Below are 17697 nucleotides of genomic sequence, written 5' to 3'. Positions count from 1 at the left end.
GTCTCGCACCTCTATCTCTGAGGCTGGAGTGCAATGGCGTGATCTCAGCTCACCGCAACCTCTGCCTTCCGGGTTCAAGCAATTCTCCTGCCTCAGCTTCCCAAGTAGCTGGGATTACAGGCGCCCACCACCACATCTGGCTAGTTTTGTATTTTTAGTAGAGACGGGGTTTCTCCGTGTTGGTCAGGCTGGTCTCGAACTCCCGACCTCGGGTGATCCTCCCGCCTCAGCCTCCCAAAGTGCTGGGATTACAGGCGTGAGCCACTCTGCCCGGCTTTCTCAGTGATGATTTCATAGCTCCTCAGAGCCCATCTTTGAGGAATGCATGCAGAACACTGTGGCTTACATTCGTTAGCTCATATAATCCCCCTTTCATTTTCCCAACAGCATCATGAAATCAGTACTATTATTATATGCATTTTATATATGAGGGGCCTGAAGCTCAAATAGGGTTAACTGCTCCCCTGAGGTCACACAGTAAGTGACAGAGCTGGGACTGGAAGCGAGCACTCTGATTCCAGAGCTCCCTTTCTGATCCAGTATGCCTGCAGATCTCTGTCATTCATGCTGTCACCAAGGATCAACAGTTCTTCCTTGGACACGTGGAAAGAATGATCTTCCTCATCCCCTTTGGCTAATTGAGATGTGAGCAGAAGTGATGACATTTATCACTACCACATTCCCTGTCCTTCTGTAATAGTTGTAGAAACACAATGAGGAAGCCTCCCTCAACCTGGGTCTCTGTGTGAGGATGTTGTGGAGTAGAGGCCTGCCCTTCCACCCCCACCGCTGATCTGCAATGGGCATGCAGTGTAAACAAGAATTAACCTTTGCCATGTTTGTTTTTTTTTTTTTGAGACGGAATCACGCTTTGTCGCCCAGGCTGGAGTGCAGTGGCGCAATCTCGGCTCACTGCAAGCTCCGCCTCCTGGGTTCACGCCATTCTCCTGCCTCAGCCTCCCGAGTAGCTGGGACTACAGGCGCCCGCCACCACGCCCGGCTAATTTTTTGTATTTTTAGTAGAGACGGGGTTTCACCGTTTTAGCCAGGATGGTCTCGATCTCCTGACCTCGTGATCTGCCCGCCTCGGCCTCCCAAAGTGCTGGGATGACAGGCGTGAGCCACCGCGCCTGGCCCCCTTTGCCATGTTTAAGCCACTGAGGTGTGAGTGTTGTTACTGTGGGATAGCCTGGCCCATCCTAACTAATCTAATGCTATACTGCGTCCTGTTGATTATCTTTGGCTTCAATCCCCAAGCCTGCCTTCTTCCAACCCCCTGAAAGCAATGGCTCCACATTGATTTGAAAAGCAGCAAGAGCCAGCCTGGCCAACATGCCGAACCCCATCTCTACTAAAAATACAAAAATTAGCTGGGTGTGGTGGCAGGCGCCTGTAGTCCCAGCTACTCGGGAGGCTGAGGCAAGAGAATGGCATGAACCAGGGAGGCGCAGGTTGCAGTGAGCCAAGATTGTGCCATTGTACTCCAGCCTAGGCAACAGAGCAAGACTCCGTCTCAAAAAAAAAAAGAAAGAAAAGCAGCAAGAGAAGAGGGGAGCCAGTCCCCCAAACATAGAAGTGGGGATGTGTTTTGAGAGATAAGCCCATGCTGTACCACACTCTGGAGCAGAGGTTATGCTGAATGAAATCTCCACCCAGCCCTGGAAGGCCACCGACAGACATTCGAGCTTCAAGAAACTTCAAGTTTCTCTCCTATACTCATTTATTGGCTCTCCTTAATTTTATTCCATGTTTTTAAAGTAGGAACGACTGGGCTGGCAGGAGGAGGGCCGGGCTCTCAAGTCCTGGGGATACTGCAGGCTGACAATGACCTTGCAGGCCTGGATCTGAACATCTTCCTCAGGGTGGATGACCAGGGCAAGTAGTCGGTCTGCCAGTCGGGACTCTTCCCCAAAGAGGGATTCATGCAGGGACTGTTCGTTGTAATTCCATTTCACCACGCAGTAGTGGGGTGCCTTCCGGCCCTCACTCAGCCGCTCAGCAAACACCAGTACCTCATACAGGAGACTCCCTGACTGTGTGGGCTGGAACAGGTTTAGGAAGTTGGAGTGAACCTGTGATGGGAATAGAGAAAGAATGGGAATAAACTCCTAGGCAAGTTATAAAATTCTTGTTCTTGTATACTCCTATTGCCTAAACTCCCAAATATACCTAAATTTCAGACTCGAGTATATAGTAATTTTTTAGTTTTTCTTTTATTATTATCCTCTAATTTAATTGCCTTGTGATCATAAAACATGAGTGATATGATAATATTCATTCTGGAAATTTTGTTGAGACAAATTTTAAGGCTTAGTGTGTGACTAATTTTCTTAAATACTGTGTGTGTGCTTGAGAGGACTGTGCATTTAATCCTTGTAGACTGTTCTGAGTATGTCTAATGGCTCAAGCTTATTTGTGTTATTCACTAAGAGTATATCCTCACTAATTTTGGTTTTTTAATCTATCAGTTGCTGCAAGAATGGTTAAAATATTCCAAATCTCCCACTGTAGTGGTATATTTGTTAATTTCTCCTTTCAATTTTTGTCATATATATTTTGAGACTATGTTATTAGGTGCATACAAGTTTAGAGTTGCCCTACTGTTCTGGTGAACTGAACCACTGATTATCACAGAGTAACCTTTTCTATCCCTAATAATGCTCTTTGCCATAGTAATTTCCCCCCAATATTAAAATACCTACATTAACTTTTGTTTTGTCTCCTGTGTTCCTAACTCTCAGAGTTCAGGAAATGCCTCAAAGGGGGATCCCCCTCCCAATAAAATGGAGTCTCCTTCTACTGGGGGGAACAGAAGAGGCATGATTTTCAGTGCATTTAGTGCAGAGGCAGGAAGATACTAAAACAATTCATCAGGGGTAAATCTGTCTGGAGATGCCATGATTCTTCCCTCTCCCTATACCTGAGTTGGCATTCATCAGCCCCTCTTCAATTTCTTTCTCACCTGGCAGTTGAGAATGTCATAGAGAAGGTCATTCTTCTGTGCCAGGTAGCTCAGCAGTCGTACGGCTTGCACCTGAATAAAGGAAAGAGTAAAGCATGAGAAGGCAGGTGAGTCTGGGCCTGAGCAAGGAAGACATAAACCTCTGCTCCTCCCTCTAAGTACTGTGCTAGGGCTGGTCAGCAAGGCAGGGCTTTGGCCATGGTCCTCAGGCACCTGTGCCAGGATGTAGTCTGACTGCAGGATCTCCATCAAGGCAGGCATCACCCGTCGCAGCTGTGGATGCACATAGTCGGGCAGCGGAAGGTTGTTGAGGAGTCTGAGGCCCGCAATGTGCAGTTCCGTGTCCCAGATGGTGGAGATCAGTTCGAGTACTTTGATGGAGTGTTCCTGGAGTAGGGGAGAACAAAAGGGCTTACTTTTCCAGGTGATCACCACTATCCCAGTATCTGACTTTACTCTTCACTGTCCCCATGGATGTCCCCTGGGCCAAACCCAATAGACAATTCTCCCTAACTCTCAACATAATTTGACCCAGTTGCCCACTCCCACTGCCTTGAAATTCTTTATTTGGCTTTTTTTTTTTTTTTACAGACTTCTTTCCTAGCCCTTCTGCCCAACCTCCTCTTTTCTACCTACCTCACTCCCATACCGGTATCATCCAGACTCACAGTGTTAAATACGGTCCACATGCTGGTGACTCTCCCCTTTATGTCTCTAGCTCCAGCTATGTTGCCCCTCCCCTGAATCCAGACTCATATATGCAGCTGCCAATTCCACTTTTCTCCCCAAATGTCTAATAGAGCTCTCAGAGTTAACACGCTCCCCCATCCCCAGACCTGCTCCTTCTATAGCTTTCCCTGTCTCAGCTATGGGTTACACTTTCCTTCCAGTGGCTCGGGCCAAAAACTGCTGGCATCAACTCCATTCTTTCTCTCACACTCCTTTTCCAATCCTTCAGAAAATCCTGTAGGCACTACCTTCAAAATCTATCAAAATTCAAGCCACTTCTCCTCACCCCCACTTCTTACCACCCTCTTTCAAGCCACTGGCATCTCACCGGGATTTCTGCAATAGCCTCCTGTCTCCCTGCTTCCATTCTCACCCACTGCATCTACTTTCAGAGCAGCTGACATGTTAGACATGTCACTCCTCTGCTCAAGAGCCCCCATTTCATTCAGTGTAAAAGCTAAAGTCCTTACAGTGGCATACGGTCCAATGTGATCTGCCCCTCTCTCCCTATTATGTCTTGGACTCCATCTTCTCTTCTCTCCCTCATGACCAAGTTTCCCATCACAATGGCCTCTTACATATTCCATGAACATGCCAGGTACACACCTGTCTTAGGGTGTTTGCATAGGCTGTGCCCTCTGCTTAGCACACTCTATCCCCAGATACTCACAACTCACTCTCACACCTCCTTTAAGACTTCATTAAAATGTTACCTTCTCAGTAAGGCCTTCTCTAACCACCCCCATCCCAGCCTTCCTTACCACCCTCCACTGTTATTTTATTTTTCTCTACAGCATTGTCACGTGTAACACACATTTTCATTTCTTTAATTTTGTTTTTTATTTTAATTTAATTTAATTTTATTTTATTTTATTTTATTGGAGACCGTCTCACTCTGTTGCCCAGGCTGGAATGCAGTGGTGCAATCTTGGGTCACTGCAACCTCCGCCTCCCAGGTACAAGCGATTCTCCTGCCTCAGCCTCCCGAGTAGCTGGGATTACAGGTGTACGCCACCGTGCTCAACTAATTTTTGTATTTTTAGTAGAGACGGGTTTTCGCCATGTTGGCCAGGCTGGTCTTGAACTCCTGACCTTAGGTAATATGCCCGCTTCGGCCTCCCAAAGTGCTGGGTTTACAGGCGTGAGCCTCCGCACCCGGCCTTTATTTTGAAATGATTATAAATTTACAGGAAGTTGCAAAAATAGTACAGCGAGGTCCCATGTGCTCTTCACCCAGTTCCCCTCAATGGTCACATCTTGCATTATAGTATAATATCAAAACTAGGAAATTGGTGTTGGTGTAATATGTGTGCATAGTTCTATGTCATTTCAGCACATGCACATATTTGTGTAACCACAACTGCAGCCAACAGATTATCCCACCAGAACTGTCCCATTGCCACAAAGATCTATCTCAAGAGACCCCTTTAGAGTCACTCCCACCTGCTCCCCCAGCCCAAAGCCCAGGCAACCACTTGTGTTTTCCATCTCTATATATGACCTTTTAAGTTTGAGGATGTTATATAAATGAAATCACACTTTATGTGATCATTTGAGATCGGCTTTTTTCACTCAGCATAACGCCCTTGAGAACCATCCAAGTTGTTGTGCATATCAATATTATATTCCTTTTTATTACTTAGTAGCATTCCATGGTAATGGCTATACCGCTTTGTTTAACCATTCACCGATTGACAGACATTTTTGGTTGTTTCCAGTTTGGGGCTATTCCACATAAAACTGCTATCAACAATCGTTTACTGGTTTTTGTGCAGATATAAGTTTTCATTTCTCTAGGATAAAGGCCCAAGAGTTCAACTGCTGAATTGGTAAATGTATGTTTAGTTCTGAAAGAAACTGCCAAACTATTTTCCAGAGTGGCTGCTGTACCATTTTATATTCCCACCAGCAATATATGAAAGATCCGGTTTTTCTATATCTTTGCTAGCATTTGGTATCGTCACTAATTTTGATTTTAGATATTCTAATAGGTGCACAGTAATATCTCAGCATGGTCTTCATTGCATTTCCCTAATGGCTGGTGATATTAAACATGGTTTCATGTGCTTATTTGCCATCCATATATCCTCTTCAGTGAAATATCTGTTCATGTATTTTGCCCATTTCCTAATTGGACTGCTTGTTTTAACATCAGGGTTGTTTTTGTTTTTAGACAGAGTCTCACTCTTTTGCCCAGGCTGGAGTGCAGCGGTGCGATCTCGGCTCGCTGCAACCTCCACCTCCCAGGTTCAAGTGATTCTCCTTTCTCAGTCCCCTGAGTAGCTGGGATTACAGGTGCCCACCACCATGCCCAGCTAGTTTTTGTATTTTTAGTAGAGATGGGGTTTCACCATGCTGCCCAGGCTGGTCTCAAACCCCTGACCTCGTGATCCCCCATGCCTGGCCTAACATTCAGTTTTGAAAGCACTTGATACAATTTAGCTGAGTCCTTTATCAGATATGTGATTTTCAAATATACTCCCTCAGCCAGGCACAGTGGCTCACGCCTCTAATCCCAGCACTTTGGGAGGTCGAGGTGGGCGGATCATGAGGTCAAGAGACCGAGACCATCCTGGCCAACATGATGAAACCCCATCTCTACTAAAAATACAAAAATCAGCTGGGCATGGTGGTGTACACCTGTAATCTCAGCTACTTGGGAGGGTGAGGCAGGAGAATCGCTTGAACCCAGGAGGCGGAAGTTGCAGTGAGCCGAGATTGCGCCATTGAACTCCAGCCTGGGTGACAGAGCAAGACTCCATCTCAAAACAAAAACAAAAACAAAAACAAATACACTCTCCCAGTCTGCAGCTTTTTTCATTCTCTTAACAGGATCTTTCATGGAGCAAATGTTTTTAATTTTAATAAAGTCCAATGTATTGATTTTCCTTTTATAGATCATGCTTTTGATGTCATGAACTCTTCACCAAGCCCAACATCTCAAAAGATTTTCTTTTTCTTTTTTCTTTTTTTTTTTTGAGATGGAGTCTCACTCCCATCAAACAGGCTGGAGTGCAATGTCGTGATCTTGGCTCAATGCAACCTCCACCTCCTGGGTTCAAGTGATTCTCCTTCCTCAGCCTCCTGAGTAGCTAGGATTACAGGCCTCCTGGGTTCAAGATTTTCTTCTTGAAAACTGCATCACCCCCACCCAGACTCCTTTATCCACCCCCCGCCTTTTATTTTTCTCCATGGCACTTACCACATGAAACACACTATATATTTTACTTATTTGTGTATTGCTTGCCTTGCCCTGTTAGAATATAAATTCCACAAGCACAGGGATCTTCCCTGTTCTGTTTACTGCTTTCTCTCCTGTACTTAGAGCAGCGTGTTGGCACAAAGTGTTCAATATTACATTTATTGAGTGAATAAAGGGATCTTCAGTTCTAGGATGCAAGATGCGGGCAGGACGCAGTGGCTCACGCCTTTAATCCCAGCACTTTGGGAAGCCAAGGTGGGCAGATCACCTGAGCTTGGGAGTTCAGGATCAGCCTGACCAACATGGAGAAACCCCATCTCCACTACAAAAACAAAAAATCAGCGGAACGTGGTGGCACATGCCTGTAATCCCAGCTACTCGGGAGGCTGAGGCAGGAGAATCACTTGAACCCGGGAGGCGGAGGTTGCGGTGAGCCGAGATCGCGCCATTGCACTCCAGCCTGGGCAACAAGAGCGAAAATCCGTCTCAAAAAAAAAAAAAAAGTAAGATGCTTGGACCTAGAGGTATTACCAAAGACAGGTAACCTCACGAGCTGCACCTTTATGAGCCATGTAAGAAGTAAGCAAGAGTCCTGGAGTGGAAGTGAGCATTCCCATCAGTACCTGCCCTTCCCTTCCCCCACCCCTCAAAAGCCGTGGCGACCCGCAGGACAGGTTGGAGTCAGCAAGTCTGGGACAGGGTTTCAGAACGAGGGAACAGCAGCAAGGGAGCATGTGAGAGCATAAAGCATGCATTGTACGTGGCTGGGGTTAGGGCAAGGAGGTGCAGCCCATGGCCAATCACGCACTTTATGCTGAGAGCCTTGAGGCAGACCCAAAGGGCCTGACGGCCTAAGAGCCCTCTGGAGACAGTGGGCTGATTCAGGGAATGGGGTGAGCTCCACTTTGGATATGTTGGGTTAGAGAACTTGGAGGGCATCTAAGTGGATATGCCTAGTAGCAGCTGGCCATGGGGAAGGCAGGGGAGCCCACAGGCTGCAGAGATCCAGAAGGGCACAGCTAGATGGAAATTGAGATCAAGGAGTAACTACTTTCACCTGAAAAGAGACCAGGGGTCAGGCCCTCAGCATAAAGACACTGGGGAAAAAAAGGAAGAGTGGGACTCAGGCCGCCTGCATCAGAATTTCCTGGGGGATTTGTGAAAAACAAAGTTCTCCTGTTGAACTGAACTCCCTGGGCTTTTTTTTTTTTTTTTTTTTTTTTTGAGACAGAGTCTCGTTCTGTGGCCCAGGCTGGAGTGCAGTGGCGTGATCTTGGCTCACTGCAAGCCTCTGCCTCCTGGGTTCAAGTGATTCTCCTGCCTCAGCCTCCCAGATAGCTGGGATTACAGGTGCCCGCCACCACGTCCGGCTAATTTTTGTATTTTTAGTAGAGACGGGGTTTCTCCATGTTGGCTAGGCTGGTCTCGAACTGACCTCAGGTGATCTGCCCACCTCAGCCTCCCAAAGTGCTGGGATTACAGGCTTGAACCACTGCGCCCAGCCAAAATCTTTGCTTTTAACAAGCTCTCCAGGTGATTATAATATGCTTGAGAATCACAGCCTGACCAGGTGTGGTGGCTGACACCTGCAATCCCAGCACTTTGGGAGGCTGAGGCGGGTGGATCACTTGAGCTCAGGAGTTCGAGACCAGCCTGAACAACATGGCAAAACCCCGCCTCTAAAAAAATACAAAAATTAGCCGGGCATATTGGTGCATGCCTGTAATCCTAGCTACTAGGGAGGTTGAGGTGGGAGGATCACTTGAGTCCTGGAGGTGGAGGTTGCAGTAAGCCAAGATCGTACCACTGCACTTGAGAAGGCTGAGGGATGAGGCAGCAAGCAGAGATCTCTCTAGGTATTTTTTTCTGTTTGTTTCTCAATCTATTTTTATTCTTTTGTGTGTTTGCTTTTATTGATATATCATAGTTGTGCATATTTTGAGGATACATGTAAAGAGAATTTTTTCCCCAAAAAAGTTTGATGCCAAAAATTAAAATGTGGACCACGCATGGTGGCTCATGTCTGTAATCCCAGCAGTTTGGGAGGCCGAGGCAGGCAGATCACTTGAGGCCAGGAGTTTGAGACCAGCCTGGCCAACATGGTGAAACCCTGTCTTTACTAAAATACAAAAAAATTAGCCAGGCGTGGTGATGCGCGCACGCCTGTGATTCCAGCTACTCTGGAAGCTGAGGCACAAGAATTGCTTGAACCTGGGAGGCAGAGGTTGTAGTGAGCCGAGATTGTGCCACTGCACTCCAGCCTGGGCAACAGAGCAAGACTCTGTCTCAAAAAAAAAAAAATTAAAATGTGAAATTATCAAACGTTAGGTTATGACACAATAGAACACTCGTGCAGGGCTGGTGGGGTGAAAATGGATACCTCCCTCCTGGAAAAGTTGGGCATATCCTTTGACCAAACCATTCCACTCCTGCATACACACCCTAGAATCCTCTCTCAGGCACACAAGGGAGATGAACACAGGAATGTTCACAGCACAATGTGAGTGTGACAAGCACCTGGAAACAATGCAAATGCCTAACAACGGGCAAGTGGCAGGGTATTCACGAAAGAGACCACCACAGAGCGGTGAAAGAGACCCAGGGGGGAGAATCGCTTGAGCCCAGGAGTTCAAGGCCAGCCTGAGAAACATAGTACTCCCGTACTCACTGAGCACACCCGTACTCCCAGCTATTAGGGGGGCTGAGGTGGGAGGACTGCTTGAGCCTGAGAAGTCAAGGCTGCAGTGAGCCAAGATCATGCCACTGCACTCCAGCCTGGGCGACAGAACGAGACCCTGTCTCAAAAAAAAAAAAAAAAAAAAACCAGAAGGAAGCAGAGCTGCCCAATAAGGATGAATCTCTCAACGTAGCAGGGAGAAAAGGCCAACCACAGAATAGAAACCATCTACTTCCATGTACATGAAGCTTAAAAACATACCAGACTATATTTTACCTCTTTATTATCTGCTATGCCCTGCTAGAATATGCAAGGATACATACATATATGGTAAAACTACAAAGAAAATTTGGAACTGCTAAACAAAATGCAGGGCAATGACTGCCTCTGGTGGGGGAGGAAGCCAAGATGTGGGAGGGGGCTGTGCTCTATTTCTTGGCCTGGGCATGTTCTGTTTTATTGTTATTCCTTCTAACTTACACATATACAATATTTGCAAGTTTTACATATTTTATTTGTTTTTAATTTGGGAGAGATAGACTATTTGCCAGGGAGAGATGTGGAGGTCAAGGGAGAGGCTTTTTTGGTTTTGCTTTGTAAGATGGGAGGGGTTGGAGCCTACTGCATGCTGACAGGGAGCGGAGCGTAAGCAATCAGAGAGGCCCTTAAGGAAGGGGTGGGAGGCAGGATTGAGACTATCACTGGCCACAGACCAGGAGAAAGCCATTTTTTCATGGCAGCAGCAGGAAAGCAGGGAGGATGGGTGTGGATACTGTAAGTTTGGGGGTATGATAGCAGGGAAAGGGGGAAGTGACATGTGGTGTTTTACATTTTGTCTATGGAGTAATGGAGAAGTTATCCGTGGCCATGACACCAACTTCTGATTAACACAGGCCCAGGGGATAGAGTATAAAAAATACATCTGATCTTTGTCCCTAGTTCCAGGAACAGAGCTCCTGAAACCTTTGGAATTTCCTGAGTGACAGCAGTGTCCTTTGTTACTGCAAACCAACCCTTTTTGGTCACAACAGAGCTTATGCTAATGAAGTGACTCCAGGCAGGGCCCTTGGATAGCTTCTGGTTACCAGAAAGACCAAAGCATGATTAGAAGGTTGGGATTTTCAGCTTCGCTCCCAACTTCTGGGGAGGGGTGAGCAGCTGGACATGATTTAATTCATCAAGACTACATAATAAAAACCTCTGACCAATGGGGTTCAAAGAGCTTCCTGGTTGCTGAACGTGTGGAGGTGCTGGGAACAGCAGGGCACTCCTGAAGTGGGCTTGTGGCAGGCCTCCATAACAACTGTTTCAGTACTGACTGCGTGGTTAAGTTAAATGTTAAAAGCCAGTGCCCTTATACAAAGGCTGGAATGTAACAAAAGCCCACCAGGAGTTTTGCCTAGGCCTTTCCTGGGCCTTAAAGCATGACAAAATTACGAAGGAATTCTTAATGGGACCCGTTTAGGATTAAACAAGTTTTACCGTGGGTCTGAAGAAACGCCACAGGTCTCCACAAACAAGTTTATTGGGGATCTGAAGGAATTCCTCAAAACTCCTTGATTTAGCAGGAGACAAAATAAGGGTAATCACCCCAGCACCTGGACCCATTTAGATTAAGTAAATTTACTGAGGCTCCAGTGGAAGGTCTTCGGGACTCAGACCTTAGTTATAAATTAAAAGAAGTTAATCACTTACGTCTTTAGATGAATGCACATTTACACATAGACATATAGCTTAGAAGGTATATAAGTTCTGAAAAACTTTGTAATTTTGAGTTGGTCCAGCGATAATTTCCAGGCCTTCTCCCTGTAACCGGTTACAGAAATAAAAACTCTCTTCCTCCCCAGTTCATCTGCATCTCGTTATTGGGCCACGAGCAATAGCAGCCCAACCCTCAGTTTGGTCCAGGAACAGGCCTGGAAGCTCCGCGCCCTGACACCCTGCCCTATGTGTCTCCTCCATTTAGCTGTTCCTGAGTTGTGTCCTTTATAAAAAAACCAGTAATAGTAAGTAAAGTCCTTTCCTGAGTTCTGGGAGCCATTCTAGCAAATTACTAAATCTAAAAAGGGAGTTGTGGGAACCCCCGAATTCATAGCGGGCCAATCAGAAGTCAGACCTATGATTGGTACCTGAAGTTGGGGGGAAGTCTTGGGGGACTCAGCCCTTAACCTGTGAAGTCTGCCCTAACTATGGATAGTGTCTGAACTGAATTGAATTGTTGAACACCCAGCCAGTGTTGGGAATTGGTGTCAGAAAAAACGTGGCAGTGGTAGGGAGCTTGTGGGGTAGTGGGGGTCCTTCTATTTGGGGTTGAGAGATACCACTAGTGCCTCAATTGAGTTTCATCCTGAAATTCAAAGGCCTTCATGACCCTGCTGGGAATCTGACCACCGTTTTCCCACTTATTTCTGGGTCACAAATTCACACCCAAACAAACTTCTGGAACATGACCATTTATCCTATGGTAATTAAAGGACTTAAGGACTATAGACATCCTGCATGCCCCACCACGCATCCCTGGGCTCACCTGGATTTTGAGCCTGAATTTTCTGATGCCAGAGAAAGCTTTAAGTGTATTCAGAGCTTGGGTTTTGACACTGTTGTCCTTGTCATCCAGCATGTAGCCCAGCAACACGATGTCATCCGTAGTACAAGCAGAGGCCTGGAGTATTGGGGAGAGATGGAAGAGGCAGGAGAAGCGGGTGTTCTGGGCCCACTGCCCCCCATGTCACCAAGATCCCTCCGCACACCCCTCCCGCTATCAGCCAGAGAGAGGTCCCAGGATATAGTCTGGCCATTCCAGGGGCAGGGATCGGCCGTAACCCCCAGGGGCCAGGCCGGCTAGGGGGGACCTCCTGCTTCCCTTCCCTCACCTCAGCCTCCAGCAAGTACACACAGCGAGTGATACTGTGCAGGATCATGCTCTTGGCGTACTCATCCTGTTTGCACTCCAAAGAGTTGAGGAGCCTCCGGAGCTCACCTGAGTCCCGCCCGTGCCGCTCTCGCTCGACTGCCAGGCCTAGACAGCCACCGCAGCCCAGTTCAGGCTGTGGACTCAGAAGTGATGAAAGAATGGGGTTGGGAAGTAGGGGACAGGGACTTGGGGACAAGGCTGCCTTGCCTTTTCGGAGAAGCCTTCTCACCATATGCAGGACCACCATGTACAGTTGAACGAATGTTTACTGCACAAGGGCACCCTATCTAATGTTGTATTGTCCATAACATACCATCATAGATTTGTCCATTTACTCTAACAACTGTCTGGCATATGGCGGTAACAAGTAGTATTTCATCATAACCAGTATGTGGCAATGATATTCCAGCAGATGGCAATAAAGAGTCTTGCAGAAGGGGCTCATTTTCCTACTCTGCACAAAAGAACATGTGGACTAGTGGAAGCTCTGGGCATATAGTAAGTCCTCCAATTTTCCCTTTCCTTAAAGCCTCACGTTCCTGGGGCAGAAAAGGGATGGGGGGAGCTGCCGACACCAAGTTTCCAAGAAGTGGAATCCTGGGAGCCAGAGGAAATGTAGTATTTGGAGACCTGCCAGATGAGTCTGAGGATCCACTTGAGTGAGATCCAGGGACCCTGAGCTAGCATCTCTGGCAGGGCCTTGCCTAGGATGCTGCAGGGTGGGCTTGAGGAAGATGGACAAGAGAAAGACAAAGGAAAGAGGAACTTGGAGGCATCACCTTTGGGCCCTCCCACAGCAGAGGCCTCGGGAGGAGGTGCCTCCTGGGGCAGAGCCCTCTCCCAGGGCCCGGACACTCACGGGCAATGCAGATGGGTGAGTTGCTACAGAGGGGTGGTTTGCATTTTATGCCGGCCTTGATGGCCTTGTAGAGCAGGTAGATCGCCCCGGCACCTGTGGCCAGGCTGACTACACTTTTGCGGATGTCCAGTTGCCCCAGGTATTGGGGGATGCTCTTGCCCATGTCTTCAGTGTTGCCCTGGGCCCAGGTGAGAGCTAGGCCCAAGGCACCTGTGGGGGGCCTTCCGGAACCAGAACTCTGGCAGGGTCAGGAACCAGGGTACCAGAATTGGAACCTAGGCAACAAAGGAAACTGGGGAGATAATGGGATGGAGGGCAGTGGTCAGGAAATGGGGCAGCCAGGAGTGCTTGAGAACAGATGGGGCCAGGCACCATGGCCCACACTTGTAATCCCAGCACTTTGGGAGGCCAAGGCAGGCAGATCACTTGAGGTCAGGAGTTCGAGACCAGCCTGGCCAATATGGTGAAACCTTGTCTCTACTAAAAATACAAAAAAATTAGCCAGGCATTGTGGCGCACACATGTAATCCCAGCTACTCAGGGGACTGAGGCAGGAGAATCGCTTGAGCCTGGGAGGTTGAGGTTGCAGTGAGCTGACACGCCACTGTACTCCAACCTAAGCGACAGAGCAAGACTCCATTTCAAAAAAAAAAAGAGAAGGTTCTGCTTTAGAGACCACAGGAGATGAAGCATAAGACAGAAGGGGAATAAATGGGGAGAGGGCAGAAGTGTCCTTCACATCCCCTCTTCTTTAAGGGGGGACCCCAGCAGGTAGCTCCAGAGGCTGCCTTTCCACCATTAGAGGGCAGCAGAGGTCCATTTCCGGGCTGGGACCTTAGGGCATTTCTGGGAGAGGTGTTTGGGGTATGCCCATTGACAACCCTGTTGCTTTTCTTTCCGGGCCCTCCCATCTGTGATCTCTCCACCCTAGATCTACCCCTGGGCCTTGGGGTGTTTCTTCAGGTAGGGTTCCCTCCCCGCATCAGAGGATGAAAAGGAGGGGAGTATCTTAGAAAGCATGCACAGACTCTTGAGGCAAATCCACCCTTTTCCAGCATCTGCATGTTGCCCTGAAGTTTACCTGTTTGACAAAAAGCTCTTGAGGACAGCTACCTTTGCATCTCCAGCATAGAATCTTGTACTTAGCAGGTGGTTTAAGTCATGTTCTGCCATTCTTTAAGGACTTGGCGGCAGAACAATGACAGCATGTAGTAACTGGGGCTCCAGACCCTTCTAACCAGAGTGACCTTGGAGGAGAAAGGGATCGCCTTTGCCTTAGTCTGTTTCTGCATTTGTAACCTAAAGGGATTCGGATTTACCATTCTAAAACTCCAGGATTAAAATGTGGGTAAGTCTGTGCCTTTCAGCTAAATTTGGAAGTATCACCTCTCAGCCTCCCCAGGGATATGAGGCTCTGGAGTCAGAAGATGCCACCACCCCAGAGGATGTGAGCCCACCTGTGGAGGTCTTGATCCCAACCACTAGGATGGGGCAGGTGAGACCAGACCCTTCCCTCTTCCCCACCAGGGTCTCCCCACAGCTTCTGTCCCCACTCTGTTGCAGAACAGGCAAGTGGCCAGCTCCAAACTAGGGCCACGCCCACAGCCAGTGCTGAGCATGCTGCACCAGAACAGGTGTTCACCTACCTGGCCCTGATCCCTTTTTGGGAGAACTGGGACAGAAGGCTCTGGGTCCTGGGCTGCACCCAGGATGGAAGGAGGTAGGGAAACAGCATCTCCAATGATGCTGCGGCCAGCCAGGCCTGCCCACTCAGAGCCTTGGCCCAGTACACCCTAGGCAGCAGGCAGGGAACAAGCAACACTCCTGGGTGGCCATTCTATTCCTGTCCTCAGCCCTCCTCAAGGGTCATCATTCCTGGCACTCTATTTAGCCCCACGGTGGGTGACTACATGAACTCCCTGTGGTGAGGGGTGAGTAGCCCATGGAAGCCTCCCCACTACCATGCAACCCCATCGCATCTCCGCTGAACTCCGAGCAGAAAACGGCTGCCTGATGGGAACTGTCATTTAGGTTCCCAGGCTACTTTGGTGGATCTGAGAATAAATCCCTCAAGACAAGGTCCTTGCTCTGCCCTTCTCCAGGGTGGAACCCAGAGTTACTGGCCCCTCCATCCCACGGAGCTGCTTCTGCAACCCTCACTTCCTAAGCACAGGTAAGGCTCACCTGTTCTTTAAAGACCTCCAAAAAATGTTCTTTCTTGGCTGCAACCTAACTCCCTCCTGCCACACCTAAGGCCCATTTCTTCTGGTTCTGCCTTCAAATGATTCAGAGAGATTAGAGGCAGAGTCATTCCTAGAGTGACATTTTTACTAGTCCACAGTACAACAAAAAAATTAAAGACAAAGGAATGTCTATGTGTTGGCATAAAGTCCATTGACCATCTTTTCTTGGGAATAATTGTTTTCTTTCTTTTTTTTTTCTTTTTTTTGAGACAGGTTCTCACTCTGTCACCCAGGTTGGAGCGCAGTGGTGCGATGTTGGCTCACCGCAATCTCTGCCTCCCAGACTCAAGCAATCCTCTCGCCTCAGCCTCCCAAGTAGCTGGGACTACAGGCATGCGCCACCACACCAGGCTAATTTTTTGTATTTTTGGTAGAGACAGGGTTTTGCCATGTTGCCCAGTCTGGTCTCGAACACCTGAGCTCATGATCCGCCTGCCTCGGCCTCCCAAAGGGCTGGAATTATAGGCACGAGCCACCGCGCCTGGCTGGAACTAACAGATTCAGATGATGTCACTCCTATTTTGAGAATTAAAATGTATTTTCTTAGGTCAGGCGTGGTAGCTCACACTTGCAGTCTCAGCACTTTGGGAGGCTGAGGCAAGTGGATTGCTTGAGCCCAGGAGTTCGAGCCTGGCCTGGGCTGAAGCAAACCCCCCCAACCCCCAATAAAAAATACAAAAATTAGCTCAGCATGGTGGTGCGTGCCTGTAGTCCCAGCTATTCTGGAGGCTGAGGCGGTAGGATTGCCTGAACCTGGGAGGCAGAGGTTGCAGTGAGCCGAGATCATGCCACTGCACTCCAGCCTGGGTGACAGAGCCAGACCCTGTCTCAAAGAAACAGAAGTATTTTCTTTAATGATGGTGATAATAGATCGTAGGTATGTTCTCCATGCCCTTAGGGAGCGTAAATTTAAAGCTGCAACTCTTTATGGGAACCTGGCTTTCACTTGTTTTCTGGCTTTGTTTTTCTGTCAAATCCAGAAATCTGGAACCACTGGTTAAAAAGAAGTCTGAGAGCCAAAATACACACAGCCAGCTGTGAGTTACTACCTGCCTTACCCAGGAAAAGGACATGAGCTGCCCAAGCACACACCTCTTTGCCATCTATGCCAGCATTTTTACCTTCAAGGCCGATGTTCTCATCGTGTTAAGTACATTTGAGTTTAGTAAGTAAGTATGGGTTCTAGGCAGGGTTCAAAACCAGTTCAGGGCTGGGCGCGGTGGCTCACGCCTGTAAACCCAGTACTTTGGGAGGCCCAGATGGGCAGATCACAAGGTCAGAGTGGCCAGCCTGGCCAACATGGGGAAACCCCGTCTCTACTAAAAAATACAAAAATTAGCTGGACGTGGTGGTGTGCATCTGTAATCCCAGCTACTCAGGAGGCTGAGGCAGAATTGCTTGAACCCGGGAGGCGGAGGTTGCAGTGAACCGAGATGGCACCACTGCACTCCAGCCTGGCGACAGAGCAAGACTCCATCTCAAAACAAACCAGTTTAGTCACGGACTTAGCTTTGTGATCTCCTTGTGCCTCATTTTCCCCACCTGTAAAATAGAAACAATAAGACTTACTTCATGGGATTGTTTGTGAGGATTAAGTAAAGCACTTGGAACAGTGCCCAGCACACAGAGCTCAACAAATGTTTACTATAATCCTAATTATCTCCGCAGGTTTCACCTGGACAACATGTGGGGCGTGGGCAGGCAGTGAGAACACAGATGGTAGCCCTCGAAGCATCCCAGCCTGAAAAGCACATGAGTCAGCCCTTCCTTCCACTTACCCACTACCTCTCACGCTGGTCGTCTTTTTTTTTCTCTCTCTCTCTCTTTTTTGAGACGGAGTCTGGCTCTGTCACCCGGGCTGGAGTGCAGTGGCGCCATCTCGGCTCACTGCAACCTCCGCCTCCCAGGTTCAAGCAAGTCTTGTGCCTCAGTTTACCAAGTTGCTGGAACTACAGGCACGCACCACCACGCCCGGCTAATTTTTGTATTTTCAGTAGGCTGGATTTCACGATTTCGGCCAGGCTGGTCTCGAACTCCTACCCTCAGGTGATCCGCCTGCCTCGGCCTCTCAAAGTGCTGGGATTACAGGCTTACGCCACCACACCAGGCCT

General features: G+C 48.2%; 1 protein-coding gene and 1 long non-coding RNA gene across 2 annotated transcripts; one reads left to right on the top strand and one right to left on the bottom strand.

Annotated features, from left to right (window-relative positions):
* Window positions 1-1696: 1696 nt before the first annotated feature.
* Window positions 1697-13608, bottom strand: ARMC12 (armadillo repeat containing 12). The gene is given in 7 exon segments (XM_016955338.4): window positions 1697-2072; window positions 2963-3034; window positions 3176-3349; window positions 12098-12232; window positions 12444-12589; window positions 13264-13323; window positions 13326-13608. Coding segments are annotated over 7 exon segments (1101 nt in total). The 5' UTR covers window positions 13507-13608; the 3' UTR covers window positions 1697-1739.
* A 34-nt stretch (window positions 13609-13642) lies between these two features.
* LOC134810295 (uncharacterized) lies at window positions 13643-16751 on the top strand. The gene is made up of 4 exons (XR_010157986.1): window positions 13643-13774; window positions 14737-14838; window positions 15446-15516; window positions 16567-16751. It is a non-coding gene; the product is annotated as an uncharacterized LOC134810295 (long non-coding RNA).
* Window positions 16752-17697: the final 946 nt, after the last annotated feature.

This window comes from Pan troglodytes, chromosome 5, assembly GCF_028858775.2.
Source record: "Pan troglodytes isolate AG18354 chromosome 5, NHGRI_mPanTro3-v2.0_pri, whole genome shotgun sequence".
NCBI lineage: Eukaryota > Metazoa > Chordata > Mammalia > Primates > Hominidae > Pan > Pan troglodytes.
The sequence above is the reverse complement of the archived record's forward strand: the minus strand, read 5'-3'. Positions and strand labels throughout refer to the sequence as shown.